Raw genomic sequence first — 12,859 nt, 5'->3', positions numbered from 1 at the left:
ACCTGTTGTTGGTCAATGGATGGTGAGTGATGTCACAGTATACTGACACACCCTTGGACTACACTTCCACATCACTGCTGAAGGTGAAACGTTAACTGGATCGCAATTTCAAGATTTTCAGAAGGTGATAAGTTACACTTAAAACTCTGATTGGAGCTAACTTCCGAGGTTGGACTACAAATAGGTGTCATCAGTAGAGACCAGTAGAATCAGCAGATGTTGTTGTCTTACCTCTGACGATGAGGCTAGCCTCAGTCTGGAAGTCTTTGGCGGTGAGTTTGACCTGTCCAGCTTCATTCAGCTGGACGTCTCGCAGAGTGAGGCTGTGGACTTTACCCTCGGCCTTCAACACCACCTGCCAGGTGCAACAGAGTCAGTCAGCAAGAGGATTAAGCTACCCTGAAAACTACCAGTCAGGTTCAGCAGTCATTTGACAGGAGGGTTTAACCTGCACTGCACACAGACTCTCAGGTTCAACAGAGTCAGTTACTAAAGTGGTGGGTTTTACTTTTCCTGCACAGCACCTGTCAGAGTGTGAAGCGCTCAGTGTATTCATTTCTCAAACACCACCTGTTGGGTTAAACAGTGTCAGCAAGCACACAGGTTTCTGTGATCACCGCTGGTTAGGTCCAACGGGGTTTTATTTCCCTGACCACAGTCTGCCAGCTTCAGGAGAATCAGAAAAGATAATGGTTGTTTTTTTTCTTTCGTTAATACAGTGTGACAACTTTTTTAACCATGCCAGAAATCAAGAGCGTTCATAGTTGTTTGTGAGCAGCTACACTTGGAGGTGTGTGTTAACTTCTAATAACATTTAATGGATTTCTACCTCAAGGTTGTGTTGTGAGCATTGCCTGTAACAGTGTCATTCAGATTGAGTTTTTTTTTTTTTTACTCTGGTCGTTGTCTGTGGTGGTCTGGGGGATTATTAACCCGAATCATACTTGCCAGGTCTATAGAACACACTCAACAGTCAACCAAGATGGGAGGGTTTATCGGCCCTAATTATGTCTGTGAGGTTCAGAAGACACAGAGTTGAAGTTTTGGGCTCTCGGGTCTCCAGCACACACAGAGTCAGTCAGCTGAGCCCTGACAGCTAAAACGAACACAGACAGCTGCTTTCCTTCCCCCGATTTAAACTACACGACCTCTGACTCCTGAGAGCTGATTTTAACACACATCCACAGACTGTATATCACACTGAGCTGCCTGAGCCTGCAACTACATAACTCACTGAGGAGGAATCAAACATGTGGTGTATCTGATATTAAAGTCTGTTCCTTGTTTTTTATTTAAATGACAAAAGAAAAACTATTATCACTATTTTATTTATTTTCATATGAGCTTTAACAATATTATATTTGTCTTATTGAAACAAACACTATAGACATCATCATTTTCAGTGCTGATGAGTTCAAAGTTCAAACTTTGAACATTTCAGGTGATCAAAGAAGTTAAACAGAGGTCAATAATGGGAGCAGCTGCTGACAAATTAATGTTTTGCTACTAAGTTGTGATTGAGACACAGTAAAATAAAAGCAACTTTCTTCAGGTCTGCAGACAGAAGTGATTAGATTTTTGTTCAAAGTTAAATCTAAGATCAGATTGGCTCAGAGGAGCCTGAAACACTATTTATTCATATGTTGTCAGTTTCTGAACAGTTGGGGGGAGTTTGTTTGAGTGGGTGCTGGGGGAGGGACAGGCTGAGCTGTTTTGTTATTTTATTGGTCCTACTGGTGTTTTATTAGTCTTCTCTGGTTGTCTTCATATCATTACATATTAAATTAAATTACATCCATTTTGAAGCTAACTGGTATTTATTTAACCCTGTCTAACCTGGATGTTTTTAGATTTCTATTGTTTTAAACTTTTAAACTCCATATTATCCATATTAAGCTGAGCCTCATATTTTTAATGAGGCTCAGCTTGGTCGTGTTCATTATAATATGCTTATAAAATGTGTGAGGTTTTTTTCAGAAATAACAATGTAATCACTGTTTTTCCAGTAATAATTTACCACCTGTTGGTCACACGGATATTAACTTTAAATCGTCTGTTTGGGTTTACTAAATACATATATAAAAAATGGTTTAACTGAAGCCTGATTCCTACTGCTGCATTCCTCCTATCAATAAATATTTGATACAAGGAAAAACCATTGAACAACCAGACAAACAAAACAACTGAGACACATAGCAGCAAAATTAAAGACCTTCAAACACGTCTAACCTCTCTTCTCTCTTCATGGTGACAGCACTGGAATTAGGAGCTGAGTAAATGTTAGGAAATGATGGAAACTCTTTATATATTATCAGGAGTAAACCTTTCTAACATAATTTAAAGCAAGTGAAAATTAAAATAGAGCTATTAAACAGTGAGATGTGATGAAACAGTTGATGTAGCGTGTGAATCTCTGTTGACCATGTAACATGCAGTAAATCACACTTGCACAACCCAGAGAGAGATCATGTGTCTTTGGAAACCTCAGTTCTCAGGTTACATCCGATAATCAAACTAATCCTGCACTACGACTGGATATCGCTTCAGGGGCCTGACTCACACCAGGCTCAGTCCAACTCTTATTTCAGCGTGAAAACGGCAAAGATCTCAAACACCAGCAGAAACCTTTACAGCATGCTGTGTGATTTTAAAACTGAAGCTGTCAAATAGCTCCTGTTGCCACCTGCCCTGTGCCTCAACCTCCTGCAGCTGTTAAAAATAACCCAGCAGAAACGCTTGCGGAGCAGAAAAGACTCCCTGCCTGCGTTATCTCAAAACCAGGATCGAATGCTCAGCTGGAATCCTGAACCTCCACCAGCAGGCCCTTATATGAAGACTGGCTGAAGGTGGTGCAGCCGAGTGCAAAGAAAACTGAACAGTGTGTACATATGGAAGCGGAAACTGTGGCCCTGGCCCTGGACCAGGACCAGAACCATCAAGAGGCCTTGACTCGTGGAGTATCTATAGTGTAACAGAGTGTCAACAGGTCTTGTGTTTCAGGAAGTGAATCTTTGTTTGTGGCACAGAAACATTGTGAGGACGCTGTCAGGTGTAGTTAGGACTTACTCTGTCGCTTGGTTCCAGCTTTGTACCCCCCAGGAACCACTCAACAGCAATGCCTTCATACGACAGCTCACACTCGAAGGTGGCGGTCTCCCCAGCGGTCACGGTGACATCCTTCAGAGGCCTCATCAGGCCGATCACTCGGGCTTTGGATTGGGGAGAAGACATGATTAGCCCCCCCCCGAAACAGGTTAATATATCCAAAAAATCCCCAGAGAGAAACGGCTAATCCTCAGTGGCTATTCCTCATGGTGTGGTTGAGCTGAAGGCAGGCCGCTGGAAGCCCCCAGGACAACTGAAGCCAGTCACCCTGAGACTTGGAATTGGGGGCCAAGCTCATTAGCATACGACCTGTCGTCAGATGTATATGGCCGGCAGAAGCCAGTGAGAGATGGGGTTGCGTCCTAGGCACTGCCAATCACTGGAAACCTGCTCTAGATAAGGCATGCGGCTTCTAAAATAACCAAGGGGCCTGATTGGCTGAGAGCCCACCTCTGCCAAACCCATCAGGGGAGGCCAATCTGCTCCTGTCAATCACCAGCCTGCAATTTTCCTGGAAAAGGAGAATGTGGAGCTCCTCGCAGGAGTTACCCAACGTCACACTGCAGAAAATGCCGACATCATGCATCAGCCTGTGTTGTAACACCGGTGTTGTGGGAGTTTGGTAACACAGAACCTGGACTCGGATCCAGGATGTCAGGTTGGATTAACAAGCCGCATCAACTATTTACAGCAGGCTTCTTCACATTCCTGAATTAAAGCCCCTTAACAGCCAGTTAAAGGCCGCCTGGCAGCGATGGTGACAGCCAGCTGAGAGCCGGACTGTTCATTTAATCAGCTCCCTGTCAGTCTGAGGAGTTTACTGTCATTATGTGCCACAGTTAACTCTGCAGACAGAAAGAGAGCTATCAATTTTTAACTCAAAATCAGTTTGTGTGAAAGAATACAAGCTCTGGATTTCTAAAAATACACTAAAAGTTACAAACACTGCAAATAAATCTCTGAACAAGCAATTTCACCTTTTGAAAGTTCAGTTTCATATTTTTAGATTTGTATGTTGATTAAACATGAAATTTAAATTCTTTGCTGAGCTTATCTTCCTTCTTATATCCTGGAGCTAGAAACATGTAAAACCATGTCATTATCAGAACTTAAACTAAATCACAAACAAGTGAAGGAATGACTTGTTAAGATGGGGGTTTTGTTGCAGTGTCTGTAGATGTGTCTGACTGAGTATGACCAGCTTTCTGCAGATGACGCTGGGAAACAGTTTGAACACAACAGATTTTCCACATCAGGTTTTTTTGGGGGTGGTTGAGAAAGGTTTTTTGGTGTAACAAACTCAGTTAATCTTTGTTTGATAAGATAAAACCTGTGTGACAAAACTCAACAGGCTTCTCCTTATCTCAGTTTGATAGTTTCCCTTATTGTCCAACAGAAGCCTCCTTACTGCTCTGTCTTTACAGCAGCTCTCATCTCTGAGGTGTGAAACTAACTCAATCGATGTTTGTAATATCTTGTCTTTACTGACAATTAAAATGAAACTGATCTCCTCTGAAGTTAGAATAAGATACAAACTAAATATTAGCTGTGTCCAGCCATTAAAACCTTCTCTTCACTTTACTAAATGTCAAACTATTCCCTTCAGAATGTGGTAAATTATGTCTGTACTACCGTTAATCCATTATTAAATGCCACCAATGTTTAGTTTTCTTTATTGCAGATAATGGAGAGTTTTTGTTATCCTTCTTTGCAACATGTGATTATTGTTGTACTGGGAAATCAACTACAAGCGAGCACATGTTGTTCTGCCCAAGGCCCACCTTAAAAAAAGGTGAGAAACCCAGAAGCTGTCTGTGGTAGACCAGAGAGTTTCTAAAGTCACCTACTTTTCCTCTCTATCTCAGTCAACCAACCGGGATGAAGATACTTGGTTTCTAAGAACATGTAAATTCCTTCATGAAACTGTGTCTATGTAAATGTGCAGTGGAGAATCACTCAGATCCAAACAGAAACTTGTAGGAAGTTCCAGGCATTTTCAGCTGACTACCAACAAATGCTTTCACTGTGTGATGTACGTCTGTGTTATTTCTGTCACCTTTGACCCTGAGCTGAGCTGAGGATTTGGCATTCGCTGCTGCAAAGTCAACTAGTTCCAGCCATGTCCATTTTGCAGTTGAAGAGGATCAGCATATGTCGGGTTCCCTCCAACTTGATCTCCACATCCTGAGAACAAACATTCACAGTTCAAACAAATTTCAGTCATCAAAGGATGTCTTCATCCCAAAGTTCCAGATTTTGATGAAAAAAACTGTATTGAATTTAAATGAACACAGTTAAATTGAGCATGAAAATGAAATCTGCTCTGGGAACAAGTGGAAGTATTTTTCTGGTTTAAATAAAAATACTGTGTTATCAGTGTTTAATCTTACAGGAGATGGGTGGAGAGTCTCTCCCTTCAGTTTCCAGGTGGCATGAAGGTCCTCCTCAGAGATCTCTGTCTCAAACTTGGCCGTCTCTGTCTCTGTGACCTCCACGCTGTACAGTGGGCGAACGACCTTGATGTCGCGCTCTGCAGGGGTTTTTAAAAAGATGTCAGAGGAAACTAAGTAGAAGGTGAAGCTGACTGAAATCTGTGAGAACCCTGAGAAACATCAGGTTTCATGTTGCTGTGTACAGTGAAAAAGACAGATCTGTGAGTGATGATCGATGGAGGATGATGAGGACGTATAGTACAATGGACATAAAGACAGTAACAGTTTGGGCGGGAAGCAGACGCTCTCATTCAGAGCGACTTACAGTTTGCGAAAAGCAGAATTACATAAATTAACTCCTGACAATAATCCAACCCTACAAAACATCTCTACAGTAAGAATGAATTCATTTATTATTAAATTATTGACTGACTTATGAGGACATTTATGAACTATTTTAATCAGATCAAGGACCCTGGTAAACAGCATGCGTCTTAAATACATTCCATAATGAACAGTTCAAATGTTATATTGTGTTTTTTTAGAGTATCAAAAATTAAAATTGCATACAAAAACATAAATGTTAATTACAAAAGTTAATAAAGGTGTGATTATCAACATTTAAGGTTCTGTTTCTGTGCTTGCTTCTTCTTTTTTTTATTATGTTTGAATTTTAAGTATCATTACATTAAAAAAAAGCTAAAGTCTATATAAGTCAAGGAGAAAAAAACAATAAATGTGTCATTAATATTATCAACACCCAAAACACTTTGGTTTTGCTTCAGTTTTATAACATGTATATGAACACTAACATAGACAACTGAGAGGAGACATTAACATGAGAGTTATAACGATGTCTCCACTGGTTCTTCAGAGGTCATAGAAGTGTTTCCATATACAGTTATAGCAATCACAGTAAGATGTGTAGGGCTGGATTATCCTCAGGTGTTATATGACCAACACAAACATTCAGACTGAGACAGTAATGAGGGATGGAGAGAAGATGAACGGCAGCTCAGACAGAGGCGGTGTTTTGAAGAATGGCAGTGGGCGGGGCCTGATACTGCTGTCCTGACCAAGGTGTGAGGGAGGGGCCGGATCGCTGCAGGTATTACCTTCGATGTTCAGGTCGGCTGTGGTTTTGTCGGTGCCACAGTCGCAGGTGTACGCTCCCAAGTGGCTCTTTGCTGCCTTCTTGATGACCAGGATGCGCTTCCTGCCATCGGACTGGAACAGAATGTTCTTGGAGGGAAAGATTTCGTTACCGTCTTTGAACCATCTGACCTCGCCGCCGGCTTTGCTTAGCTCACAGGACAAAATCACCTCGTCCTTTTCGACGGCGGTGTAGTTCTGGAGCTTCACTGTGAAGTACAGGTCGCCCTCTGGAAGAGGACACCAGTAACAAATTAAAATCACACAAAACCAGGTTAACAATTGTCCAGCTGGCTATAACACAGATATGCTTTCCCAGAAAAAATTGTAAATGAGGGAAAAAAAAGTCATCAATATTGAGGTTGCATTTTCAATATTTTTTCTGGGAACGTGAGACCATGACCTGATAATTTCAAAAATCCTGCTTCACTGTGGAAATTCAGTAACACCCTTCTGGAGAACCATACTAACCGAGCACAGTGAGCATGGCCTCTGACGTCTTGCCCATGGCCTCAACTTTGATCATGGAGGTGTCATCAATTGTAACCTCCTTGAAGGCCAGTGTGTGGACTTTTCTGTCCTCCGACATGTGCACCACCTTGCTGGGGTGCAGACGGATGTCATTTTTGTACCAGACCACTGGGATTTTCTCATGAGAGAGTTCAACGCTGAACTCTGCAGTTTCTCGTTCCTTCACAGTCACATCTTTAATTGGCTTGATAAATTCAAGGCGAATACCTGACAAACAGAAATTATATATATACATTAAGATCGTGATGGTGATGGCAACATACGTGATGATGGAGAGCATAAAGATCCACTGTAAAATTCATGGACATCTGGCCCATCTGTTGCTGGAATATTCATTACATTGACAAAACTATGAGCTGCTGCAAGGATTTGCTCCCATTTAGATACAAGAGTTTTAGCAAGGTCCAACACCGATGTCAGTGATAAGGTGTGGTTCACAGTCCAGTTCATCCAAAAGTGCTGGATGGGGTTGAGGTCAGGGCTGTGTTTGGGTCTCAAAGTTCTTCTGCTGTTTAGACTGTTGTTTTAAATATCACTGTATGCTGGAGAATTAAGATTTCCCTTCACTGGAATTAACAGGCATGGACCAAAACCAAGAAAAACAAACCTGGACCACAGTAAACTTAAATGGGGGGATGGGGCCATTTAGTGTTTGTTGTTGAGAGATTTTGTCACTGAAGGTTTTTTGCCAAACACTCACACCATACTAAGTATACATCATGCCATTCCTGTCTAATGAAACAGAAATGGTCTGACTCAATTTACCTTTAATAAACAACTTTCCAGATGTCCTCTTATCTTCAGCCTCAAACATGTATTTGCCTTCATCTTCATATTTGGCAGATTTTACAATAAGACTGTGCTTGTTTCCTTCCACCAGGAGTTCAAACTTGTCATCGTTTGACAACTCATGAGATCCCTTTAGCCAACGGTAGCTTTTGGGCTCTCTGGAAATTTCCAGTTCAAACTTTGCCTCGTCCTTTTCGTACACATGCACATCAGCCAGTGGTGTAATGAACGAGACTGGTAGTTCTGTTGATTCAGATACATAGAGTTAACATCAAGGTGGAGACTGAGTGCTTACGAATAAAAACCTAGGATCAACTGTCTTTACTTAAACTAATGACAATCAGATGGTGGTGTGTTACCACACTGAGAAAAATGTGACAATTCAACACAACACAAAAGGATGTTCTCAGAATACACAATGTAATAGCATTTACCCCATCATTCATCAAATGTAAATCACTATTACATTTTTTTCATCCACATAAGTTTAGGTTAATTTCGATTTGCAGAACGCAAAAAGTAAGAACACAAGAAGAATAACAATTCCTAAAAAGTTAAGCAGATAGAGTACCCATGTGCTCAAGATTTTCATTGTCAAGGAACAAAACCATGAGCACAGTTCTTTGCTTCGAAAATGTGTTAAGATTCTGCACAAGAAGGAAGTTTGACGAAGTGAACGCTCACCCTTCACTTTCAGGTTAGCAGAACATTTGGCATTAGCGGCGGTAAACACCACCTCGCCTGTCTGAGGCACTTTGCAGTTGTACAAGATCAGAGTATGTTTGGCACCGTCCTCCACGATTTCAACGTCCTGCAGATGGCAAACAAACTTCAGCATTTCAGCAAAAACATGAGGACTCAAAGAAAAGTGATCAGAGCAAGGTGTGGTCAATTCAATGTCATTCTTGCACTTCATATCTTAACCCTGACAGGTTATATATGTCAACACTTCTGGATTTAACAAAAATGAAAGAGATCTGAACCGTGTTTTAAGAGCTGAGACATAATATAATGAGACATACAGCGGATGGACTGAGGACCTCTCCGTTCAGTTTCCACTGGCCATGGACATCATCCTCACTGAGTTCGACCTCAAATCGAGCGGTCTCTCCATCAAACACTTCAACGCCATACATAGGTCGAACGACTTTGATGTGGCGAGCTGATGTTCAAGAGGGGACAAAATTCTTACTGAAGACGTTCAGACATGTAAACATTAAGTTAATATACAGAGAACATATATATATATATATACACACACACACACACACACACATACATACATATACAAACAGACACCAGACAGACACAGATAATGTTTGCCAAAATATATTTGGTTCATAATTTGTTGAAATTTGAGCCTCTGCTTTTGCACTACACAGAATCCTTAAGGTCCTGTATAGAAACCTCTTTTATTGTGCTGTAGCAAATTTCATAGGACCATACTTAACCAAATGACTCTCAATGTTGGTTCTATCAGTAGTGATGATCCCAATTTGTAAGGACTTTCTATGGTCTTGCTGAAAGTAGACAGCTACAACACGAAGTCTATTAATCTGGTCACATCATTACAAAGACAAACTTCTGATGAGCCATTTCGTTCTATATTGACTGATTACAACAGTGAAGTGCCACAGTTGGTCAAAAGGCACTGAAGAATAATAAACGGGGTTTATTTCTCTAAAGACTGGTGGCTCTCTTACAGAGGACTGTCTGAAGAAGAGTATTCAACAGCACACAAAGTGGCAAACATACAACAAAGCAAAAACAATAAAAGACAAATTATGGTGGAAGAACACTGCAAGAGAGGACTGGCCAACCCTGCAAAATTAGCATGATTATCAGGGTTGAATACATGACAGCGTTGCGCTGACAAGTTGCGCTCAAGTGCAAAACAACTCAGTGTTGGGGCATGAGGTGTTGTTAGGAGGCGGTGCAGGTGAAGGGTAGTGAAAGAGGTGCATCAAGAGGGGAGAAGTTGCCTCAACAGAGGTGAGTACCAAAGTTCTAAAGCAAACTGTTTTTACCTTCAATGTGCAGTGTTGCTGTTGTCTTGTCTGTTCCACAGTCACATACGTACTGTCCTTTGTCTTTATCCCCAACTCTCTTGATGACAAGGGTTCTGCGTTTGTCCTCAGCCTTAATGGTCACCATCTTAGAGGCCTTGATCTCGGCCTCATTGTGGTACCACATGACATTGACGTCTTTGCTGAGCTCACAATCTAGAACCACTTCATCTTTCTCCACTGCAGTATAGTCCTGCAGCTTAACCGTGAAGTATGGATCTCCCTCTGGAATGGGGACATTTGTGGGTGACTCTCCATTGCACATTTACACATATATTGTACACATTGTACAAACGACAGCACAGTCAAAAAAGACGAGGAACACAAATGCCCGACATAGAAAACCAATTTCTTACAACACAGAACAATACACACAAACACAATGTCACAGATATACAACAAGGTGATTTTGTGAAACCTGCACAGACACAAACATGGACAAATTAAACGAACAGCTGTAGGGAAGAAGAAGAAGAGACACAAGATGAGGAGGACAGAAAGAGGAGACAGGCGGTTACTCTTGGTTTACCTATGACCGTCAGGTTGGCCATGGAAGGTATCCCTTTGGCCTCAGCCTTAATCTGGCACATATCATCAAGAGTCACTTCTCTTATCTCTAGCACATGTTTCTTTCCGTCCATGTGAGTGACCACTGTTCTGCTTGGATGAATTTTAACGTCGTTCTTGTACCAGGTTACGGGGATGTTCTCGTGAGAGAGCTCCAGCTCGAACCGAGCTGTTTCGCCTTCCTTTACAGTTTGGTCCTTTATTGGTGAGATAAATTTGAGCCTTATACCTATAATTGTATTAATAAAGCATATTCATATGAGTTACCTTGCATGAGGCGGCAACCAACTCACTGAATAAGAGGCATATTAATATGTTCTGCTAGTTATGCCCAGTAATGGTGGTCCAGCACTTACCCTCCACTGTGAGTCTAGCCGTTGAAGTTTTGCCCAAAACTTCAATGGTATATTCATCTTCATCATCAAACTCACAGCAGTTTATGATCAGCATATGCTTCTTTCCATCATCGATGATGTCATACTTTCGGTCTGGGGTGATGATGTCAGCCCCTTTATACCACATGACCTTAGAGACATCCTTCGTGATGGTGCATTCAAACTTAGCCTGTTTCTTTTCAGGCACAGAAACATCCTTCAGCGGGACAACAAAGTCCATTTCGATTTCTGGATTAAAAGGTGACACAGGTACAGTACATCAACAACACAACAAAACACAACAACAGTCTACTGCCAGTGGTCAGTTTACTAAGTACACCATTGGGTTGTACACATCTATGACTCCAGAAGTCTGCAGAATCATTCCAGGGATATGAGGGAGGTTTGGGTATTTGTGAAAACACCACACAATTGTATGTTGCCAACTAGACTGTATACAGTGCTCATCCCATCTTATTCTACAGAAAACCTACTGGAGACCTCTTTCAGGTTGTGCAGATCTTCTAAGCAAAATGACATCACTTTGCATTCACGGGATTGTGGACTGTGGATTGTGCATTCAAGGACTCCATGCAATGAAGGCTAAATGCTGTCACCAAGGAAGGTCATCTTGCTGGCAATATGACTTCTTTATGTTCGATGTAAGGTTTTTTCACAAGGAAGGACCAGTCCACCATCTTGCTCAGTTGACATCAAATTCTGAATGTGACAGGAATCCTCTTTCTCCATTGCATTCTTCTCTCTACATTTTTCTCATCACGTTCTCATAGGTTTCCTTCAGTTTGTGACTTGTGGGGAAATCAACCACTTGCTGCTGTTCTACCATTAAATCAAACAGGTACTTTTTTTTTTTTTGGTAAAACTAAGGCAGTGTGATTTCTGGTAGGTTGGTGGTAGGTTGGTGTGACTAATAAACTGGCCACTGTACTTTAAACATAAAACATTTAACCACAGACAGTATGAGTGTACCATAATGCGACATTGGTACACACATTTTCACACATTTGTCAAATCTGACAGAACACCAGGACAAGATTACATTTTCCACTGAACAGACTTTGAAACAAACAGAACAACAAAAACAAGACACCATTTTGACAACTGGAAATAGTTGGGATCCGATGTCAAAATTCCTTTTTGTCTTCCTGGGCTGCATAAAGTCTCAAGGAATGCTGCAAATAATGAATTCCACTCCTCAAAGCTATTAAATAAAGATCTAAGGTCTGCTCTCATGTGCCACACAGCTTTATTTTATTGTCCACAGACCTTACGCCTTTATTTTTAATTTCTAATATCCTAAAATCACAGTACACAGTAATTCCAAACTTGAATACCAGGAAAACATCTTACCTTTGACATTGAGCATTGCACTGGTCATGGCATTCAGTGCCTGGTAGGACACTTCTCCGGCCTGATCCAGCTGGCAATTTTTCAGTGTGAGTCTACGCACTCCACCTTCCATTTGGATGTCACACGTCTGATGAATACATTACAGTACGTTTATATATAAAAAGCAGAGAAAATTAACATGCAAATGTAGAAAGGCATGCTTCAAGACTTATGTGACACTTAACATAAACAAGTCCATCAATTCTTACCGGGGATCTGGTCAAAACCTCTCCTTTGAGCTTCCATTCCCCTGGAACATCGTCCTCAGAGATCTCTGTCTCAAACATAGCATCTTCCTTCTCAGTCACCTCAACGCTGGCCAAGGGCCTCAGGATCTCAGCCTCCCGCTCTGAGAAAGAGGTTGTATTAGTACTCATAAATGTCAAATGAATGATAGAAAAATAGGTAAAGTACTTGAGGGGTTCCAGTTAAA

At 41.3% G+C, this 12,859-nt stretch overlaps 1 protein-coding gene across 1 annotated transcript in view; it reads right to left on the bottom strand.

The window, feature by feature from the left end:
* LOC108874713 (titin-like) overlaps positions 1–12,859 on the bottom strand; it is a 203,254-nt gene that overhangs the window by 90,073 nt on the left and 100,322 nt on the right. Inside the window, 15 exon segments of the mRNA XM_051073998.1 lie at positions 232–355; positions 3,067–3,209; positions 5,162–5,213; positions 5,215–5,289; positions 5,496–5,635; positions 6,653–6,919; positions 7,161–7,427; positions 7,986–8,252; positions 8,694–8,820; positions 9,032–9,171; positions 10,037–10,300; positions 10,605–10,871; positions 10,999–11,265; positions 12,388–12,514; positions 12,636–12,775. Of these exon segments, the coding sequence (XP_050929955.1) occupies positions 232–355; positions 3,067–3,209; positions 5,162–5,213; positions 5,215–5,289; positions 5,496–5,635; positions 6,653–6,919; positions 7,161–7,427; positions 7,986–8,252; positions 8,694–8,820; positions 9,032–9,171; positions 10,037–10,300; positions 10,605–10,871; positions 10,999–11,265; positions 12,388–12,514; positions 12,636–12,775 (2,667 nt within the window).

Source organism: Lates calcarifer, linkage group LG1 (assembly GCF_001640805.2).
Source record: "Lates calcarifer isolate ASB-BC8 linkage group LG1, TLL_Latcal_v3, whole genome shotgun sequence".
NCBI lineage: Eukaryota > Metazoa > Chordata > Actinopteri > Centropomidae > Lates > Lates calcarifer.
This window is presented reverse-complemented; position numbering and strand designations above follow the sequence as displayed.